The following is a 22,046-nucleotide window of genomic DNA, read 5'->3' as shown; positions in this document are numbered from 1 at the left end:
CAGGTGGTCTAGGCGAGTGGACATTTTTAGGGATTCTGTTAGTGCCGATAATAACAGGGATGGGGAAAGGGGCTAACTTCTGGCTCAAAGCGAGGTAAGTGTCGTTGATCTCATCAGGTTTCGGTATCGAAAAGGGTGATCCCGGTTGGGTCGAAGTGCCTGACTCGCTGACGGACTGGAGGGACGAGGGGTGCACTGTGGGGCCAATGGAGCGGTATTGAGTGGGGTGGGAGGAAATCTACCCGGGGAGAGGGAGCACGGCGGCTTGGTCCTGTTGAGTAGATCTTGTTGTAAGTATAGGAAACCAGCAGCAAGGGAGTTAATTTTCAGCTCCATTCTGTTCAGTTGCTGTGCTAATGAACTGAAAAAGTTTAAGGTTTTAGGCAGGGGCCGAGAAAGACTTGGGTCTTTGTCGGGAGAGTGAACAGGGGTCGGGGATTGGACGGAATCAGTGGGGTTAGGAGAGGGGAGAGGTTGGATGCGGGGAACCGGATTAGTAATGCTCCCATTCAAGGGGTTCAAAGGAGGAGTAGAGGGTCTACTGTCCAAGTGAGGAGGGAGAGAAATTCTAGGTAAGAAGTCAGAGTTCCGGGGAATGTCAATGAGATTAGCGGTGGAGGCAGGTTGTGTATGTGGGTGTGTGACAGCGGAGGGGGAGCGTGTAGTGATAATAGGGGGGGGAACGAGTTTATAGGATTGGTGACGACGTTGGCCATGGGGTTGTCAGTGAGTTAATCAGTGGAGACCGGTCGAGTCTGTGGGTGTGGGACATCGGAGGGGAGTGTGCAGGGGTTGTAGTGGGGAGAGTGACCACTGGATTGGAGATGACGTTGAACATGGGGGAAGTAAGGGTCGGGGGAAAAGGGTCTGTGTTGGAGGAAGAGGTAGTTTGTGAGGGAGGGTTCAGAGTATCAGGGGTCGAGCGGCCTGTGGGGATTTCGGTTGCGGGAGGGCAGAGGTTAGAGTCCGAGCTGTCAAGATCTAGATCGGTCTTGTGGTGTTTGTTAATTGTGAGTTTGTTGTTCCTGGTGAGCTCAGTAGATGTAATAGTTGTGGGTGTTTGGCAGTGGAGAGTAATGATAGGGGTAGTGTGATTATAGTGAGTGATGGTGGATGTCCATGAGATGAAGAGATGGGATCGGTTCCACGTTATTAGTAAGGGTGATGGTGGGTTGGAGAGATATGGTTTGATGGCTCAGTTGAGTTAACGAGGAAAGAAGTGTGGGGAAGTGGCAGTCAAAAGTGGCGAGGTGCGGGTCAGTGGCCTGTATGAGAATTGTTCCAGTTCTGTAGATGGAGATGGTGAGTTCCCCTTTGAAGGTCGGGGAGATGGTAGTGGAGATTTTTTCACCATAGGGAATGATTACTGACTTGGCGACTTGAAGGTGAAGAGAGAAGGTGGTTTTCCATTTAGCCGGGTGATTTGTATAGAAAATAAAGTTAGTTTTCGTGTTGACGTTGGTTGCTGTGTGGTAGTTCTCTACAATGATCGTTTCCGGGTGTTGTTTTACAGTACTATGCTTGAAGATCTTTTTTGCATTACTGGTCATTTTGTCTGGGTAGTTGATGGACCAGGAGTTGGGTCCGTAGCGCACAAGATTCGAATTCCGGGTGGGGTACGGTGGGCGCATGGTTGAACGGTAGAAATTCCGAGATACAATCAGGACTCAGGCCGAAGAAGAAATGCCGAGGCACAGTCCGGAATCAAGCATAAGGCAGGGTGGTAGTTATCATACAATTATATGCAGTATATACACTAAACTTTAAAGTGCCATATGAACTACAGTGTAAAACATTTATAGCAGTGTATCTCCTAAATCACAAGAGGTCAGGGGCCCACCAACCATGTTTTTACAGTATCTGCTGTGCCTTCAGGTAGGGGTGAGGGTGCAGTGCAGGCCCCAGCCTCTCAAGCCTGGGCGAGAACCTCAAGCGAACTCAAGGTCCACACCTGGACCAAGTCTCAGCGGGCACTCCAGCCAGCCGAGCCCTCACCCATCGGCAGTGCCACCTGAGCCACACCCTAAAACAAAGGCCCAGTCTCACCTTGATCCGCAGTCACCACCATCGATCCAGGGATGCGGCAAAAACAAACGACCTGCCGGGGCACCTCTCCTGTCCCTTCTTGAAGCATCCCGGCCACTGGCAGTGAGTCCTCATTCAGATAGGTTTCCCAGCATGGGTCGAATGTTCCGATATCGGCTCGGGGATCCGATGTACGGGATGCGAGGTCAAACAAGGATTACAGCTCGCTTGAGCAATCCTCAGCCTCGGAGTGCTCTCCTTAAGAAAGCATTGGATCCTGTGAGATCAGGAGTTAACTCCATTTTAAAATTGTGTCTATTGTCCGGTGGTAGTGACTTGTCAGAGGAACATGGGTGGTGTTAAGAGGATATTTTCAGAGCCATATGTGTGGAATAATGACAGATGGTGTTAAGAGGATAATTTCTGAGCCAGATGTGTGGGATAATGTCAACATGCCCACTCCAAGATGACCACTAAAAGCAGTGGGTGGAACCAGGGGAAAAACCAGCAACAAGCAGTGAGTGGAACCAGCCCAATTTTCATTCTATGCCCAGCCCCGTTGTGTTGGATAAAGTCAACATGCCCATTCCAAGATGGCCACCAAAAGCAGAGTGTGGGATCAGCCCATTTTTTCTTTCAATGCCCAGCCAAGTATAGAGACCGGGGAGGGGGAATCAGGGTCAGATTCCGTGACCAGAGGACAAAATGGATGCCAGAGAGCCACAGAGAAGGTAAACGAAATGGGTGTTCCACAAAGAAGACATCAGAGCCAGGGGAAAAACACCCTACCATCCAAAACAAGTCCTGCACGAACTAAAGTCTAGATCGGACTCGCAAGTCAAGCGCAGTCCAATATGCAAATCAGCAGAAACAGGCGACTCCATTCTGGCAATACGTGTCGTGCAAGCTATTTCAAGCGTGGGCGTCGGCTTCAAAAACAAGCGCGGCAACCCGGTGATGGGGCACTGAGTATGAGTAGGTCATCTAAGTGAGCATATGCTCCAGCATTCAGTCACAGTAAGAGTCATTGAGAATCATTGAGGGGGCAGCCAGTCTTTCCAAGAACACACAAAAAATAAGCAACTGATCGTGCCGGTCACAACCACCAGTTACCGGCGAGCATCATGCAGAGGGCATACATAATCCCTCTTCATTCCTCATGCCTGTGAGAAGGGTCGCCAACGATCGCAGGTCTTTTCTTGATCGGTGGCAGTACCGCCTGCTCAAAATTATGAATTTGCATGAGTTCTGCATACACAGGGCAGGTGGGAGGACGAGTGGAGGCCACACAAGAGTAGGAAGCGCAACCAGAAATCTGCTCCGAGACTGATAGTCGTCACCGGTGATGAGGGCATTCAGCAGCCAGCCTGCTGCGAATCCTGGAGTCTTTGTGTAGACGGCTTCGATATCAGAAGAACTGAAAACAACCGTGAACCCAGAAGTAGGGGATTTCACTGGAAAAGAAATAGGGAGTAATGTCGAATGTAGACCCAGTGAAGGTGACAGTGAAAGAAGGTGCAGTCTATCCCAACACCAGACAATACAAAATGAGTCCAGAGGTGAAAGCAGGAGTAGCTTCAGAAATTGACGAATGATTAATGAGTAGTCCTTGTAATTCGCCTATAATAGGACTTAAAAAGCCTAGTGGAAAATACAGGATAGTGCAGGATTTGAGAAAAATCAATAGAATGGTGGTGCCCTGTTGTCCTGAGTGCCAAATCCAGCAGTGATTCTTTATCAGATACCCTGAATGCAGGTTGGTTTACAGTAATTGATTTGTGCCAAGCCTCCTTCTTTATTCCTTTGCATCCAGACAGCCAGTATCTTTTTTCTTTTAAATTTGAAGACTGTATCTTGGCATGGTGCCGAGTTCCTCAAGGGCATACAGAAAGTCCCTCAATTTTTAATCAAATACTGAAAAAGTGTCTAGAGAAATTAGTTATACCCAGAAGTTCAGTCCTAGTACAATATATCGATGATTTACTAGTGGCATCAAAATCACGGGAAGATTGTGTTACTGATTCAATTGCGTTGCTGAACCATTTGGCTGACGGAGGATACAAAGTGTCTCCAGAGAAATTACAATTTTGTCGGACAGCAGTCAAATATTTGGGCAACAAAATAGAAAGGGGAGTGAGAAAAGTGACCCCTGAGGGAAAATAAAATAATCAAGCAAATGCATTTACCGCAGACGCAAAGAGAGATAAGAATGTTTCTCGGAGTGGTTAGGTACTGTCGACAGTGGATTGTAGGATTTTCTTTGCTAGCAAAGCCATTGATTCAGATGACACGAAAAAGAGCGAAGGATCCGATTGTATGGAACGATGAATGTGTGGAAGCATATGCAAAATTGCGAAATTGTCTGTGCGAGGCCCCTGCTTTAGGTATGCCTGATTATACAAAGGAATTTGCACTATTCTATTGCGAGAGAGAGAGAGTTGTGCGCTTTCAGTTTTGACTCAGAGGCATGGATTAAGCAGACGTCCAGTAGCATATTTTTCTGCTACTTTGGATCCTGTGGCTTCAGCTTTACCTGGCTGCTTTAAAGCAGTAGCTGCTACCGGTATGGGTCTGGAGCAAAGTGAGCCAATCGTGATGGGACATCCAGTTAAGGTTTATGTTCCACATTCAGGTGAGATTCTTTTGAGAGGTGTACTAAGCACCGCCCTGATATAAAAGGGGAGCCCCTGAAAGAGCCAGTTCATGAGCTATTTGTAGAAGGCTCCTGCCTGAGAATAGAGGGAGGAGGACTCAGTGCAGGGTATCTAGGGTTGTTGAAGCACCTTGTTTACCGGGAGTCAAGTCTGCACAAGTAGCCAAATTGGTGGCCTTAACAAAGGCATGCTAAATTGGGAAAAACTAGAGAAAACCATATTTACGGACAGTCAATATGGTTTCAGGGTTGTGCATGACTTCAGCCAGTTATGGATGCAGAGGGGATTTCTGACCTCTTCAGGATCCCTAATTAGCAATGGCAAAAATGTGAAAGAATTGTTGGAAGCAACACAATTGCCTAAGGAAATAGCAGTGGTCAAGTGTGTTGCTCACCAGTCAGGAAATGACTGACAGCAGGCAACCCATATGCTGACCAGATTGCTCAATATTGTGCGAGAAATAATGTGTCATTGAACAGAAAAATTGAAACGAGTGAAACCAGCTGCCAACTTATGTTATTCTCAGCTTTAGAAACATGGGATGAGGTGAAACAGTTGCAGAATGAGGTGGAGGTAAGCGCAAAGGAAATTTGGATAAAATCAGGTTGTGAAAGGAGGGCAGAGGATGATGTATGGGTGTACCCTGATGGCAGACCAGTCATGCCAGAGTTCTTACTCTCTCAAATAGCAAGAATGTATCATGGAGACACCCATGTAGGTAGGGATGCAAGCCACACAAAAAGAGTTCCAGGCCCCATTGTGAAAAGACCGCAACTGACTGAAAAGTTGAGACAAAAAAGTTACATACCCTGGGAACAAGCACTGAAGACCTCTGGATTATTATTACATCAAGCTGCAGTTCCACTAGTCATTACTAGATGTCCCTCATGAGTCAAATGCAAAAGCATGGAAACCCTTTCATGAAGCTTTTGCATTTTACTCGTGAGGGACATCTAGTAACGACTAGTTGAACTACAGCTCTTTGTAGAATTATTTTGATATTGGATACTATAATATTCACTGCCCACTGCTAATCTCGTTCCATAATGCTTTGCAGGACCTTTGGTTGGGATTGTATATTTGCCAATAAATAACTGTGCTTGGGGTGGTCTTAAGAGGATGAGACCACCACTGAATCGTTCAACAAGATGTGCTTTTTCTTTTCAAGGCATCTACTTGGTTCTCTCCCTAGGTAAGGGAGGATCCCAAAATCATCAACTCTCTCACCGCTTGCTAAATTATCATTTTCACTTTTGTGAAATGACTATATGCATTTTAGCATATAAAGACAGATACTTATTTTATCATAACTTGCACTGTGCAAGATGCGGTTTGCAATTATTGCACACAGCAGACAAGTACATAGTGCCAACAGCTACGCCCTGCGCTTTGTATTTGCGTAGTTGTACGTAGTTCAAAGTGTACTTTGTGTAGCTACGCGTAGTGCTACTACTCAAACTACGCCCAGGGTTAGTTTTCCCCCCAGTATTTCATTATACTAATGGTCCAAAAAATAGTTTGTTTGGGCAGAAATACATTCTTATTAGAAAGGCCAACCCCCAACCACTGTAGTACATTTTAAATCCTGAGTTTATGCTTTTCCAGGCCAAAAACTTAAAATATACAGCCTACTAGTATAGATGACGTGATTCCTACACCTTGTAATCCTCATTGTGTTATGTAACCTTTCCTATAGGCTTAATTACATATGTAGGATTCATTGCCTCTGTATAAAGTGTGTGTGATGTAAAGTGCTCTGACACCCTACACTAGTATGAGTAGTGCTATAAAGCAAATTAAATGTATGTGAGAAAGGGGGTTTTAAGGTGATTAGGGAGAACTGGTGAAGGTAGAGTGGAGGAATTCGTCGAGCACGGGGCCATTGGGGGGGAGGGGGGGTGAGGGGGGGGGGTCACACCAAAAAAGACTGTTGAACAGGGAACTACCAGCGATAAAGCTGGCCCTGACATTGGGCAAGTACATCTGCAACGCATATGTGAAAAGATGAGACATTGTGGTCAAAGCATTCCAATACCAAAAAGCAGAAAGCCTTCATTGATATTGCGCTCTAGTTGAGGAAACACTGATTCAGCAGCGGCCACCACATACAAAAAGTGTTGGGGTGGCGGGAGTGCATGAGAGGCGAATGACTGTCTAAAATAATAATAAAAAAATAAAAACATTTAAGTTTCCTGCGGCCAGACACCGCCCACGTCTCGACTCGGTGTTGAGACTTCCTTGTCCCAGCAGGCACTGTGACTACATCACAGATTCCCTGTCGAATTCCCATGCACCTGGGCAGGCTGCAAAGATGCTCCACTCAGATCATGGAGTCTGGGGTTTCTCCTATCCAGCTGTTCAATACAGCCGGGTTAGAGAAACCCAAGTTCTGATGTGTGTTTTGGTCAGCCTAAGAAGGCCGGCCAAAAACACATTGGCTCTTAGGGAGTGCACGTCGCACTCCATAAGTGCAAGTGTGATTTGGCCGCCCTGGTTGAGCCAGCGTCTTAAAAATAAAACAATAAAGAAAAATCATTGTATTTTTTACTGCTGGCTCTGAGCCATAGGGGCAACGCTCCTCCACCCCTGCTTGGAGGTCATCCTGCTCTGTGTCTTTCATCCTTGTTAAAAGAAAAGGATAATTTGTGGACTTGTTCAGTACATTTAGAATTATTGAGAGAGAAAAAAAGCATTTCATGGATAAGTTATTTGACTACATCTTGGAAAATTGTGATCTTTGTCAGTCTTTGGCTCAGGGCTCTGAACCTTAAAATAAATAAGCAAAATCAGGACAAGACCACAAAGTCCTAACTAGAAACAGTATGAGAATTTAATTCTGTGAGAGATACATATGGGTCTGTTAAAAGCTTTAAGGATGACATTTCTTCAGATTTATAATAGTTGATGAAAACCTAAAGACCCCATGATATAACTGGATATAAATGGTGCGTGCATATCAGGTAATCACAAACGCATGTCATGCTTGCATGGGGAGTCTCGCATTTACAAGACTAATTTGATTCCCATGTCTCACCTGCTCATGTAGTGTACTGATCCTGTCTTGAGGACACAGAATGGACTGTCTGTGACATAACTCAATCCGAGGCTTTGCCTGATGGAGGATTCTCTTGCCTATCCGGCTCTAAATTTCATTAATAACCATCATGATACCAGACTTCTATCTCGGAATACTCGCTTATCTTCTGCTTTTGTTATTCCCTCTTCACTGGATGAGAGTATTGTATTCCACAGTGTATTAAAAATACCTAACTCAGATATAAATGTAAACTTATGTCAATTCTTGCAGAAAATCTACACTGTTTGGCCAACCTGATATGCCCACACATATATGCCCATTTTCATATCTAATGGAGCCCTTGCCATGCTGGCAACAAAGCATTTCCCCACACAGAATTCCAGAAAGGTCTGAGGGCTGCAAATGGAAAACAACTCCCAATACCTATCTAAGTAAGTTACTCTTATAGTCTTTTTTATAAAAATGTGCAAACTGTGTTGCTAGTTCACCAGTGGTTTACTTTCATGTTCCTTTCCCTGATTTAAATATCCAAGTCAAATGGAGATATGCCCTCCAAAAAGAAAACGAAACGTTTTTTTAACCATTTTTAAAACTGATCTATTTCAGCACATCAACATTAAACACAACATTTATATCGCCATTGGCTTTATAGAGGACGTGCATACACATATTGCCACTTTTTAGCCCTGGTTGAACCTCCAGATTTATCAAAATGTATACACGGTAGCAGTCGATAGTTTTCAGTGCATTGTATGAACGAAGAATCAAAGGACGACTAGAAAAATCAGTTTCATAGTAAGGCTGTCATTTTTATTCGGTGACTTCCGAGTGTGCACTATTTTTGTGAAGCGGCCGTCCTAAATTTCAAATGATACCACTTCTTTTTTCAAGATGAACTTATAATTTGAGTAAAGTGCACTAGTGACATTATCATATTCCACCTTTATAAGACAGCACTTACTGTGATGGTCTTCTGTTGTTGACCTTCCATCCACGGTGTTTAAGGCCGCCTTTACCTGTAAGATGTCATCATACATTTCTGGTTCCTCTGGGTCAATGCTACGAAATCAAAGAAATGCAAGCATTACAAAAAGCATTGTTGCTGGAATATTCACAGCTTTGGTTCTACTGTATCAAAATCAATCAAAGGTAATGCAACCACTTTATCTAAATTTAGGGGTTTCTGCCAGCACAGTATGTTGTGGAAGCTGGATGTAAATGTAAGAGCAATGTCAGAGCGCATATTGCGCAATCAGAGGACACAAGACTATAAATACAATTCACAGATAGAAATTAGCAGCACAAAGCTGAACTGGTTAATGAGAAAATTAAGTTGTGAGCCCCTGAAGCTTAAAATGAGCACATGAGATAAATATTGGAAACTGAACCTCTGCATTGTGAACTCAGTTTCTTTTTTTAGCCTTCTACCGGGCATTAAAGGCCCACTTGAGCGTTAAAGGCCCGAGCCGAAGGTGAGGGCCTATAACAAGGGAGCGGGCTTTTAAAGGCCAGTAGAACCCCTACAGAGGAATATATGATGTTACAACACGGTTTCTACATCGCAACCACCATTAAATCTCATGACTTTGCAACACATGCCATTACAATGCATTTTTAAAAACTACCATTACAACACATACCATTACAACTCGTAATACTTTTAGGGCAACAGTAGGGTAAGTGTTGGATAGTGTAGGGGTAAAAATTACTATTCCCCATCTACCCCAAAACCCATACCCACCCTAAAACAAAAAAAAATCTCCATTACTTACCTTATAATGCGTTGCAATGGCATGCATTGTAATGGCATGCATTGTAATGGGAGTTGCGTTGTAAAAGCAGTGCGATGTAATGACTGCGTTGTAATGGATGTTGCCCCTACAGAGGTCTCTAAGGCTATTAGAACGTTCTGCCCCCATGTTCTAAATTGTAAAAACAAAGCTATCTCAGAGCCAGAGTTGATATAAATCCCCTCAGGCTTCGAGAGGCCTTTGTGCACAGCAACAGCTGTGAAATGACAAACAATGTAATGTTGCTCTCCGGGCTTCTACAAACCATTAGAAGCAAGGAGCACTCTATTGTCTTCACTGGAGTGTGCAACATTCCAATGCACTAATACACCGGAAGGACCTAAAAAGCAATGGACAAAAAGAACCCCATACCTCCAAAAATAAGTGTTATTTATTTAAACGCCAACAGTTTCACTCATGTAGGCTTTCTCAAGGAAAATAACAAAAGGCAAGCAAGGCCATCTGACATTTATTGAAATAAAACAGATTCTGAAACTAACCCAGTCCTGAACAGAGCAGCTTAAAAAGTAATTTAAATATCACAAAAACGGAGAGTTTTGTTTGCGTCCTAACAACAGTTTTTACTTAGTTTTAGAATCCAATTCAATGATTTTCTGGGGGGGGTTTCCGGAGTTTTATATCACGTGAACTTGACCTGAAGGTATCGGGTATCAGAGCGCTTTACAGGAGCACCAGCTGTGTTACATAAGGACACTTTCATTTTTGTTAGGCATGGGGAGATTAGGAGATATGCCCAGAATCACAAGATGTTGAGCGTCATTGCTGAGACTCTAACCCGGTTACCCAGATTGGAGGTCGATTGCCCCATCTCTTAGGCCACATACTCTCTCTGCTGCCCTGCAGGTCTCTTCATCAAGGGCATTTCCAGTTCAAGTCCCAGTGTTGCTTATCAGATTTCTCACTATAATTTTTTTGTCATTGTATTAAACATGGAGTACCCTTATTTCAGAGAAATGAGACACTGTGGAAACAATGCAGACTGCAATGGTTGTCAAACAGAGTGAATTGCGACTACAAAGATTCATATGTATTTGAGTTAAATATAGAAAGTACCAGCCAACAGAAAATCTTTAAATCAGAGAGAGAAGTGTTAGAAATGTGGCTTCTGGTTGGCTAGGGTATGCACCCAATCCAGGTAGAACCCACCACCCAAGTCAGGGCAAGGGTAGGGAGATAACCCCTGACCACCACCTTGATAGCTTTGCAGAGCAGTCAGGCTTATCCCAGAGGCAATGTTTAAAGTGTTAGGGCAATACATTCACACAACAGTGACACATTAGGCACACCAATTAAGAGACTCCACATAAGGTTACATAAAAATATGCTATGTATTATTCATAAGAATCCATTAGATCACAATCGCATAGATCACTGTGCCACCATGTCACATAGGGCACACAAATCACTTTGTCAAACGGGCAATTTGTCACAACGCATGTAGTGCACTGAAGCAATGCTGCTAGGGTGCACGTTTCAAAAACATCATAACAACCTTATGTATAAACACCATCAGTGAACCCATAGGTGCGCCTTCCTGACAATTGCAAAATATGCACAACAACATCACATCATAATATCAGGGCACAAACATGAGGTAATTAGAGTCAGGCATCACATAAAATAGCCACAGATCCCTCTATGAACCTTAGTGTAGACACTCCCAGCAGGGAAGGGCCTGTTTGTAAACACAGGCCACCTAACAGTCACCATGTATCCCCCTTAGTGTGGGGATCAAGAAGTCAGGTCAGGCAATCACGAGGAGTAGCACCGGCACTCCTACTACGTGGTGTATGGTGCTCCTAGTCTCATAGGCCTTTGGGCCATCGGCCCAGCTACGACAGAAAATGAGGTAGTAATTCCGGTGCTACAAATGCACCGGGGTGGGTCTTAAAATTGTCCCTTGGAACGGGAAAACAACAGTGGGGCCCGTTCACAAACCACGCGAAGGGTAGGCCTCACTGGGTGTCCCGCTTACCACTCAATGGCTTGTGCTGTTACTTTTGGTACCACCCCCCTGGGCTCATTAGCCCACATCTGCGGGGCATGGCAGAAAGGAGGCCTGTGGCCGGCCACCAGCAGAATCCTAGTCAAGCCCTCAGGGCCCGGCTAACACAGAGATAAGTCTCCATCCTTACCCTCACCCTTGGGCTCGCTGCAGCAGGGGGACGAGATGCGTTCTGCTTCCCGCGGTGCTCCTCTTGCAGCACAATGCCCCTGGCAGATGGGTCATGGAGCAATGTCTCCCTTGACCCTTTCCCGCCTTGCAAACTCCTATTTTGGCTGGGTTGCTGCGAGCACGCTAGGCTCAAGCTTCCCTTTGCGGTTGGTCCCCACCTCCTGTTGGGCATGAGCGTTGCCCCCAACAATGCTGAGGAGCAGCCGGGCATTCTCGCAGCTTGTGGGCTGGTGGGCAGCATGGGGCCACAGATCAGAGCCCCGGCTGCCGGTACCAATAAAAACACAGCAAGAAGGCGAGAGGGAGAGTGCCTCCTTCCTCAGCTCTTCCCTCCCTTCACAGGAACACATGAGGCAAGAGCAGCGCTGTGAGCGCTAGCTCAGAGACTTCCTGAACAGTGCTCCTCGCATGCTTCTCTGTTGTACAAGTTCAAGTGAAAAGTACAGCGCTTAGCCTGTCTCCACCATGGAGACCAATAAAGGCAACTTGAAATGCTCCCCAAGGCTCTACTTACATAGACCAGGGGCCTAAGCAGCCCTCCTAGCAGATCACTGGGGCACAACAGCAAGGTGCACAAAGGTAGGCCAGGACAAGAGTTCCCTAGGCAAAGTGGTAGTCCTTCCCATAGCCCAACAGGCAGCAGGTCAGCACTTCCAGCAGTCCAGTCCAAAGGTGGTTCCTCCTGGCAGTCCTCTGGACAGGTGCCATCCATGCAGTGTCTTCTCCCTTTCATGGGGTCACAGCCCGTGTACTTATAGTGCTAATGTCTTTGTTCTGGGGGAACTTCAAAACACTATATTTAAGTGCACAACACCCCCATTCACATTTCCAGTCTAGGCCCCAGACACACTACAGGGGGGGTGCCTTGGAGACACCCAGGAAAGGCAGGACACACCTCAACCCCCCTTGTGACTATCTAGAGTGAATGCACATCCCCTCTCTTCAGTCAGTCAGAACCAGACAGTCAATACTCATCCAGGCAGGGCACAAAGGCCCATAAGCACACAGAAATGCCCACTTCTAAAAGTGTCATTTCTAAAACAGTAATAATAAATCTGCTTTCACCAAATAGCAGGATTTACTACTGCTATTCCAAACATACCAAACATGGTCACGCTACCCCTCTCAGATCAGAAATTACTACTGAAGCACATATCAGGGAATCCCCAATGCAAACCTATGAGAGGGCAGCCTTACAACAGTGAGAAACCAAATCGGCGGTTTCTCACTACCAGGACCTGCCACACAGTTAAGGCACATGTCCTACCTTTTACCTACACCTCACCCTGCCCATAGGGCTAGCTAGAGCGTACCTTGGTGGTGACTTACATGTAGTAAAAGGGAACCTGCAGACATGGCAACCACTTTGTGCCACATCACGGCGGCAGTAAACTGCATGTGCAGGCCTTGCAGTGGCAGATGCCTGAGATAGGTTTGAAAGGCTACTTCGATGGGTGGCACAAGCAGCGCTGCAAGTCCACGAGTAGCATTTAATTTACAGGCCCTGGGTATATGAGATACCACTGTACAAGGGACTTACAGGTAAATTAAATATGCTAGATAGGTGTAGACCAATCTTACTAAGTTTACAAGAGACAGCACATGCACTTTAGCACTGATCAGCAGTGGTGAAGTGCCCAGAGTCATAAAACCACCAACAACAGGTCAGAAAAATTTAAGTAGGAAGGCAAATGTTCTGGGATGACCCGGCAAAAAGGACCAAGTTCAACAAAAGGCAATAAAGAAACATCAAAACTTATCAGAAACCTTGTGGATATGCTCTGTAAATCATGCTTAGTAATACATGAACTAGAGCCCTGACAAGCAGTGTAGGCTATTTGGTTCAAAGCTAGACATAATAATCAGAGCTGCACTTTGATCATCCATCACAGATGAAGGAAATGCCACTGAACCAACTCTCAGCATTGCTGTTAAATGTCCTACAATAGGTCACAATAGCAGACATCAAAAAGTGCAAGTGGAGAAACTTTCATTGTTAGCAGCAAGGGAGTCCAGAATAAAAATAAAATAAATGTAGTACGGCTCTGGGTAAAACTTAATCAGGACACCCTTCTCACAGTGCTGGATATACACTGACTGTAAAGGCTTTGCAGGAGGCCTTGCTGGTGAGTGACCTGGTGCCTAGAAACATGCTTGGAGGACATGAAGAATGCAGAAATGACAAGGAATATTTTCCCAACACCAGCAATTGATTGGCAGTGAAGGACTGGGACAAGCAGCAGGGGCTTCCCCACGGAGGGTGCAGTCTCAGCAATCAAGACATGCAAGCGTGTTTGACTTGGAGATTATGCTATGAAGAAAAAAGCTGAAGTGGGCCCTTGCAGAAAATGTACCTACTCTTGTGGAGCTGTACAGCTTCCATGGTCACCCAGAATAAGGTTTTTGTGATTCAAAAACTGATTAAGTCCAAAGGTAAAACATTGGACCCAGGCAAGGAAGCACCTATACTCAGAGATGAACTCACCTTAGTGACCATGAAATCCTGCTTTGCCCTGATCAGACCTTTTAGCACTACAACTGATATAATCAATGGAGGCTTGACGGTGGCATACCAGACTGTGAGGGACCACAGCTTCTTGCCTTCTCCACTAGAGGACTTGGATCCCCAGAAACATACTTTTAAGAAACAAGGTAAACACTTTGACCGTTGTTATCTAGTGTCTTTAAAATTAAGGCCAGATAGCGGTGAACTGAGACCTGTGACTCGATTGCTGCTTTTTGTTTTCTTGGTGCTTTTGCCCTAAAAGTTTAACACTCTTATCTAACGCTCTGCTTATGAACTTTTACTGTGTATTTGCTGGTTACATTTTTTGTTGGATTTCTTTTAACTGGTTTGGGAATTGTATTCTCTTTCGTTTGTCAATGTCAGAACCCTTTTTAGATGGCCATGATGCAAGCAGGAGCTATTTGACTCCACCGCAGGAGTGGAGACATTTTACTCATGATGTCTCGGGCCCGATCTACTGTTGGCCCTGAGCAACTGGGTTGATCCTAAGACAAAAGTGTACCGGAGACAATAGGGCTATGAGGCCAAACCAGTTAGCCCTTCTTGTTGGGAGTTGCTCTACTGGAGTGTGCAGGAGCATTCCACACTTGTACATTGCGAAGGTCAGTAGTGGCTTCCGGTAGTGAGTCGCACTCTACTTTGCAGGAGCAGCAGTTGGTCGCCTATGGTGCTCCCTTCGGTGTCACTGTAATTTCCTCTGATCCTTCTCACAGGTAAGGGGCTATTGCTTGGTTTCCGATGCTTTAGTTAGGGCTCAGCCACTTTCAGGTCACCACAGAAGCCTTTCCTCTTGGCATCAGCTAAACCAGATCATGAACCTTGCTCTTTATGATGGCCCCCTCTGTCATATGGGGTCCTCCCAACTTTCAAATGCCCACAGGCTATGGCCTGATTAACACAGCAGTAAAATTCTCTTCATGGCACCCCCCCTGACATATGGGGTTACAGACTTTACTCCACCCACGGGATACACCTCAATCTGCATGGAAGTAATGGTCCCTTCACAGCAGCCCTCTCTGGCATACTGGGTCACTGACTTGAGTCTGTACACATATGCCTGCCTGATCGGTGCAGCAGCTGTTTCCTCACATATCTGATGAGATCCACCTGCTAGGATCCATCACTGGATATCACTCCCTCCAAGGGCTGAACTTTTCTTCATAGGGAACATTGATCTTGACAAGTGTTGTGTTGGCTCGTGCATTCCTGGGCTCGAGTGTTCCTCTGAGCTCATAGAATGTCAGGAGGTCACACAGGGATTGCGAGGTCTTGGGAGCTGGACAGCGGAGGAAAAAGACCTCTGTTTCAGAGGTGCTGATGCCATGGTTTCGAGTCCTATATAGAGCTTTTTTGAAGATCAATATGGTTTTGCGCTATACTTAATACATTTGGCGATGAGCGACTCACCTTGAAGAACCCAGAGTTGGAGCCTATTAGTATGACATTTTTAGTTGCAAAAGCATGTGTATTTTGGGGATTTTCGAATGCTCAACATATATTGGTGCTCGGCAAGCTTATTCCATTAATTTCAATAAATTATTTTTCACATGTACAGATTTAAACAGCGTCTCATTTATATAGATTCTGGCTTTTAACATCCAATTCTTTACGAAAAACACCCCATGAATAGTTTTTTTCTGATAATCCAAACGCGTTGTTGTTGGGGTCTCTCAAGTCAGACACTAAATACTCCAGCATTAGAGGAAGCAAACAAGGTCCTAATTGCTTGCACTGGTGAAGACATACGTCAGCCTAAACGCCGCTTCAATCTACTATCAGAATGCTTCAGGTAGTTGATTAATCCACCATGTATAAATATACTCACTGCTTGCAGCCCTTTGACATGGACTGTTGATTTATACAGCTCTTTAATATCCAATATTTTCATCATGTATTCCTCTGTACAAGGTATGCTGGATAATATATTTTAACAAGTTCAGTGTATTTCACACAAAAAACTAGTAATCTACTTCCATTCTGGTTAGAGCAACATATCCGTTTAATCCATGATATTCTTATTAATAAAGGATTCCAGGTGGAAACGCCAGTCATTTAGGTATTTTGGGCCCATATTGATTTTTTTCTAAATCGAGCACCATCATTTTATGAATACTGGGGTATTTGTATACTTCTTTTAAGAGTCCATCGTCATATCCAGGTTATGTTTCTAATTTTTCTTTTAATGACTTCCATATTGTTTTTGTCATCCCTTATTTAGCCCTATTATGTACGTCACACCATCTATATTGCCTCCATTTACTTTTAGCATGTGAAACAAAACCGTTTTAGGCTCATGGTGGGTTGTCTTTAATCCAGGCCAAAGCATTATATCTAGAACTAGATTTATTTGATAGAAGCCTGCCTTCTAGATATTAAAGTCCATTGCTTAATTTGTGGCTGTGCTTTCAGCTTCTCAGCAACGGCACTTTGTCAGGGCCGAAGCTATAATTTATTTTCAGGAGGCAGTGGTGGTGAATTTAATTTTTCAAAAATACATGCACAAAGTGAGACAGCTTTACTTTTCCCACTCGTTGGTGCTGCGCTGCCTCACCCATTCGCCAACCCATACACTCCTGGCTGGCTGGCGATTCAATTTCAACTTTTAATCTTTCACTAATAAAAAAAAAGCAAACAGGCTCTCCAAGAGCAGTCTTTATTTCTGCAGTTAGCACGGCTTGGCCTTCCCCCTGCAGCAAGTTAGAGAGCCCCTTGAGGAGCAGAAGAAGGCTGGACTCTTAATGTCCTTTAACTGTCACGTAAGCTCAGCAGCTCCCTATTGGTTAGGTCTAGGGAGTTCCTCAACAGAATGCTTCTAGTAATAATGATTCTCTAATCGAACACGTTTTCCCTCCACAGAGTTTCCTGTAGCCAAAATGAATTCATTTTTCCACGCAAGCTGCAACTACAGGCGGAGGTGAGTCATGGGGGTTGCCCCCATTCCGTACAGTGCATCGGAACCTGAGGACATAGTCAACTACTAGGTAGCTTGAAATTAGTGGGGAAGCCTTTAACTGCGAATAATACAACTGCCGGGTACTGGAGACTGACACACAGCAGCTGCTGCTTGTTTGATTTTAAAGAAACGGCATCAATTGAGCTTAGGTATTGTCTCTTCACCCTGGATTTTCACCTAAGAGCTTGTCTGTGAATGTCTATAATGTCATATATCTTACTGTCTTTTAGTAATAGACTGGTCCGGGGCAGTTTAGGGTCAAGCCTGGGGAGACACAAAATCCAACATAAGTAGATAGTCATATCAGAATTAGTTTGGAGTCAGGACTTTAATGGTCAGAAAAAGTTCATTATCTTTGGTTCCAAAAGTCATGACAGCCCGTCTTTTGCAGTTTTGCCTTGATTTTATAAAGATATCCTTTCCAAGGAGCTTGGAAAACCACACGTATCGCGTCAACCATGAAATTCCCAAGGTAGGAATTCAGATTGGGTATTAAATGTGGCTTTCAGCCATGCCAGTTGAGGATGTGGGTGGAGCCATTAAAGGATGTGGGTGGAGCCAGGGGGCATGGGTGTGGCCTACTACAAAAAAATTAGCACCTGGACTTCATATTTTACAAATTAAGCACTGGAGCCACTCATCTCGTTTGTGGCCACACTGCCTTTACGACAGAGAAATCAGTTACAGAACCTACAATTCCACAAGTACTTTCATTTTTACGGCAGGTTAATTGTTTTAAGGGCAAACACTGCCGCGGCCACTAATGGGGCATTTTGCAGGCATTAGCAGCACCTCACTTGAGGAAAACCATTACAGCCCTGGGTGCAGCCATGAGGGAACTGCTCGTGGGAACCAATCCGCAGCCTGCATCTCACGCTCAGCATCGCGCAATAAACAGACCACACCGTGTCTTTAGCGTAAAAGGCCATTTATTAGGACCAGGCTGCACAACATAAACAATAACCAAACATTATCTGAATAAACTTTACCACAAAACTCTACCATCCTTCACTCCTTTCACCCACTCCCCTTTTGTACCACTCCATGCACCTTCTGTTCCTCACCATTCCACAAACCTCCTTGCATCCTCCCGGCTCTCCTCGGCCATTTCACTCACGCCTCCAATACCCCCACCTCGTTCACTCTCCCCCCCCACCCCCCCCCCGAGGGATGGGTGTGCCCGCTAATGACTCCCCCCACCCCTCCAAAGTACCACCACCCCCGCAGCCTGTCCTAAACTGGCACGCTGTAGCCAACCCCGAAACCCAACCCTCAACTGCAGGGCGGGTGGGTGGCATTTGCTAAACCCTCCCGATGGTGCCGAGCGCAGGAAGAGGAAGTCCCCTTCCTCCCCTGCGCTCATATACCCACCCCCTAACTCCACCCCTTGACCCTACCCTCGCGCAAATGACCCCGGGGGAAGACTAGTCTGTGACTCTGCTGGGCCCGGCATTCTCCTGCTGCAGTCACAGTGCATATCGGCAAAACGTTTGTCATGGCTTCGGTGTTAGCATGAGCACGTGCCGTCACATTGTGTTGGCCATCTAGAATTGGGGCAGACACAGCAATTAGTGCTCAATTTCACGTTGTTGCCGTTTGCATGCCGACACGCACACCTAAAGGGAAGAACGTCGAGCAGGAATTAGTGGTGCACACTACTTTTATTCCGGTGATACGCACATCGCAAATTGCATAATACTGTGGGGAGACAAATTCTGTTATTTTTCCATCTTTTCAGGTGACGGTTTTAAATATATAGGTTGCATTAATTCTAGTTGAATCTTCACATACCACAACCCTTCATGGTGAAGGATGATGAAGATGAATGGTTTGAAGTGGGAATAATGGAAAGATTTCCTTAATTACATTGACACATTTAAAAGTAAGAAAATTACACCGGACAGGAAGAAAAAAAAATACTTCTGCATTGCCTTGGCCCTCTTTGTCTCATAGAGTGCAATCGTATGGAGAGAAAAAAACACTCTGAGACTAAGTGAATGTTTTCACACATGCCTTGGTGGATTTGCATGCATATCTTGCCCCTACAGTGTGTAAGGCCATGGAGAGTCTAGTTTGCAAGACGTCACATCCATTATTAGCATGTCTGAGCTTACCTCTAGGTGCGCCAAAGCTGTAGTGTCAGCTAGCAAAAAACATGTGGCGAGGAAATGGTTAAAATTGTCAAAAAGAAAGTTTACCAGAAAAATAACCAAGAAGGTTTTAAGAAAGAGGAGAAGAATGTAAGGAAACAGAATTCTAGGTCAAGAAGGTCTGATTTGAAGGGGACTTGTTACTGATGTGGGAGTACTTCTCATCTAGACCATGATAAGAGGTGTCCTGCCCAGAGTCAGAAATGTTCTAAATGCAGAATAACAGGGCATTCTGCTTGTGTGTGTGATACAAATCTAAATCTGTTTAGTGTATTGTAGAGGAATGCGATCAGGAGGATGAGCCTTCTAGTTCTGATACAGAGAATCCTCGTATTCTATGAATACATGAGGTTGCAGAGGGTGTAGATGAGTAACACTAGTAGTGGATTCTGGATCTCCTTACACCATCATCAACAAGGACAGCTGGGTGAATGTGTTCTGTGTGAAAATATTCACAGAGTTGGAGGAGCCAGACATTCACCCACAGAGCTTTAAGGGGGAACCGGATAATTATTTGGGTTACCGTAAACAATTCCTTGAATTGAAAGGAAGAGAAGCAGGATGTAAACTTTATGTATCTATTTCTGGTCCATGCATTCTGAGATGGTGGGGCCAGTGGGGAACCTGGCATTCTGCTTGACCCCAATAGTTCATATCCAGTTTTAAGTGTGAATAGTAAGTGGAAGGAGTGTAGAGAATTTTCAAATAAATTTCCTAGGGTTTTTCTAGGAAGGTGTTTATTTTCTGCACTTAAAATGTTGGTCATGTTCTGTCTTTTCATACGGTTAAGAACAAAGCAATCACAATCAATTGTATGCATGATATTATGCTTCTAAATTAGTTGACAGTTCTTTACTTTATTCCTTCTGTAATGTTAACGTTTATATTGCATTTCAATGCTGTTTTTCATGCTGCACTTGACTGTATATGACAAAAACGATAAATAAATAAAACAACTTTTTTCAAAGAAACATTCTGGAATGTCTATGGCTAGTTAGTGATGTTCTGCTATGTTACTTATATTTGTAGCGCACACGGATACTTATGAGTGTCCCGGCGCGGAGCAATGAGGGGTGGAAATGTGGTCTTTAAACAAAGAGGTGTGTTTTCAGGTTTTTCTTGAAAACCACTGGGTCCTGAATATTTCAGCAGCCTTCTGAGCAAAGGAGCTGCCCCCTAGCCTCTGGTATTTGAAGTGAGGGACCTGGGCGAATCGTAGAGACAGATTGCAGCTGTCTTGAGGGAGCATAGAAGGAGAAACGTGTTTGTAAGTAGGCAGGGCCGAGGCCATGAAGAGCACGATGGGCCAAAACTAACCATTTAATTTTGACCCGTTCGGCCACAGGAAGCCAGTGAAGCGAACGCAAGTGATGTCTCATGCTATTCCTGACGGACATGCCCAGAAGTCCGGGTGCCGCACTTTGGACCACTTTGAGCTTTTTCAACAGGTAGCCCGGATGCCAATGTAAAGAGCATTGGCATAGTCTAGCCAAGACAGAATAAGTGCGCAAGTAACTGTTTCCTTCGCCGCCTGGGGTAGGAGAGGAAAGAACTTCCTTAGAGTTTTGAGAAGACCAAAGCAGTTGCCGGCCAGCTTCTTGATGTCAGTCGAGGAGGAAAGGCTCTCACTGAACCACACCCCCAGATTCTTGGCTGGCTTTCCTGTAGATGTGGGCAGGGGGAACTCAGGTGGCCAGAGAGATTCTCAGAAATTGGGAAGAAATTTTCCAAAAGGAGAATCTCAGACTTCTCTTCATTGAACTTTAACTGCGCGGCTGCCAGCCATTTGAAAATGGAAGAAAGACAATGTTGAACAGAGGACACCGAGTCCGCATTTTTTTCCCAGGTGAAGAGCAGCTAGGTGTAATCAGTGTAAGCCATCACATTAGCCCCCAAGCCCTCGGCAAGGTATACTAGAGGTGTAACAAATGTTAAAGAGAAGGGGGCTAAAGGAGGACCCCTGGGGGACTCCCGTTGTCACTGACTGGGGAGAGGAAGAGGACGGTGGAAGCCAGATTTGCTGGACCTGTCCTTCCAAAAAGGACATAATCCAGCCGCAAACAGTGTCTGACACACCGATCCTATCAAGTTGCTTGAGGAGTAGCGAATGTGGGACCATGTCGAACGCTGCAGAGAGGTCAAGCAGAATTAATGCTGCCCTCCCGCCAGCATCCAAACACTCCCGGATGGCCTCAGAGACCTCAAACAGGGCTGGTTCGGTACTATGAGAAGCCAGAAACCCTGACTGGGCCGGATACAAAATGCCCTCCTTCTCAACGAACTCAGTGAGTTATTTATTCAACACCTTCTCACACACCTTGGCCAGATAATGGGGACGATAATTCCCTGGGCTAAGTGGATCTAGCGACTGCTTTTTTAGAAGAGGCAGAATCTTGGCCTGTTTCCAGGCCTCTGGGACCCCAGCTTCCTGAAGGGACAAGTTGATAATGCCGTTCACTTCTGATGCTGGACAATGGTAAAGAGAACTATTTTCTTTTCTGCACCGATTTCCTTTAAATAAAGGAAATGCTGGGTAAAAAGTGGATAGACACAGGCACCACGAAAATGTCACTGGGTGATGCACTATCCCACAATTACAGCTTGTACCATTAAGGGAGAGAGCCTGATCTCATGGACATGCACAGGGTCTACTGGGGTGAGGGGGTGAAAGTCAAAACTACAGGAGTTTCCACCACAAACACAAAACTATACA

At 45.1% G+C, this 22,046-nt stretch overlaps 1 protein-coding gene across 6 annotated transcripts in view; it reads right to left on the bottom strand.

Moving 5' to 3' along the window:
* The window catches only part of FYB2 (FYN binding protein 2), a 438,738-nt gene that overhangs the window by 213,534 nt on the left and 203,158 nt on the right, over positions 1-22,046 (bottom strand). For all 6 annotated transcript variants that reach the window (XM_085602511.1, XM_085602512.1, XM_085602507.1 and 3 more), the window contains exon 5: positions 8,678-8,775. In XM_085602511.1, the coding sequence (XP_085458637.1) occupies positions 8,678-8,775 (98 nt within the window). The remainder of the gene's footprint in view (positions 1-8,677; positions 8,776-22,046) is intronic.

The sequence above is a fragment of the Triturus cristatus genome, chromosome 4_2, assembly GCF_964204655.1.
Source record: "Triturus cristatus chromosome 4_2, aTriCri1.1, whole genome shotgun sequence".
Taxonomy (NCBI): domain Eukaryota; kingdom Metazoa; phylum Chordata; class Amphibia; order Caudata; family Salamandridae; genus Triturus; species Triturus cristatus.
Note: the sequence above shows the minus strand (reverse complement) of the source record. Positions and strands in the feature narration are given on the sequence as shown.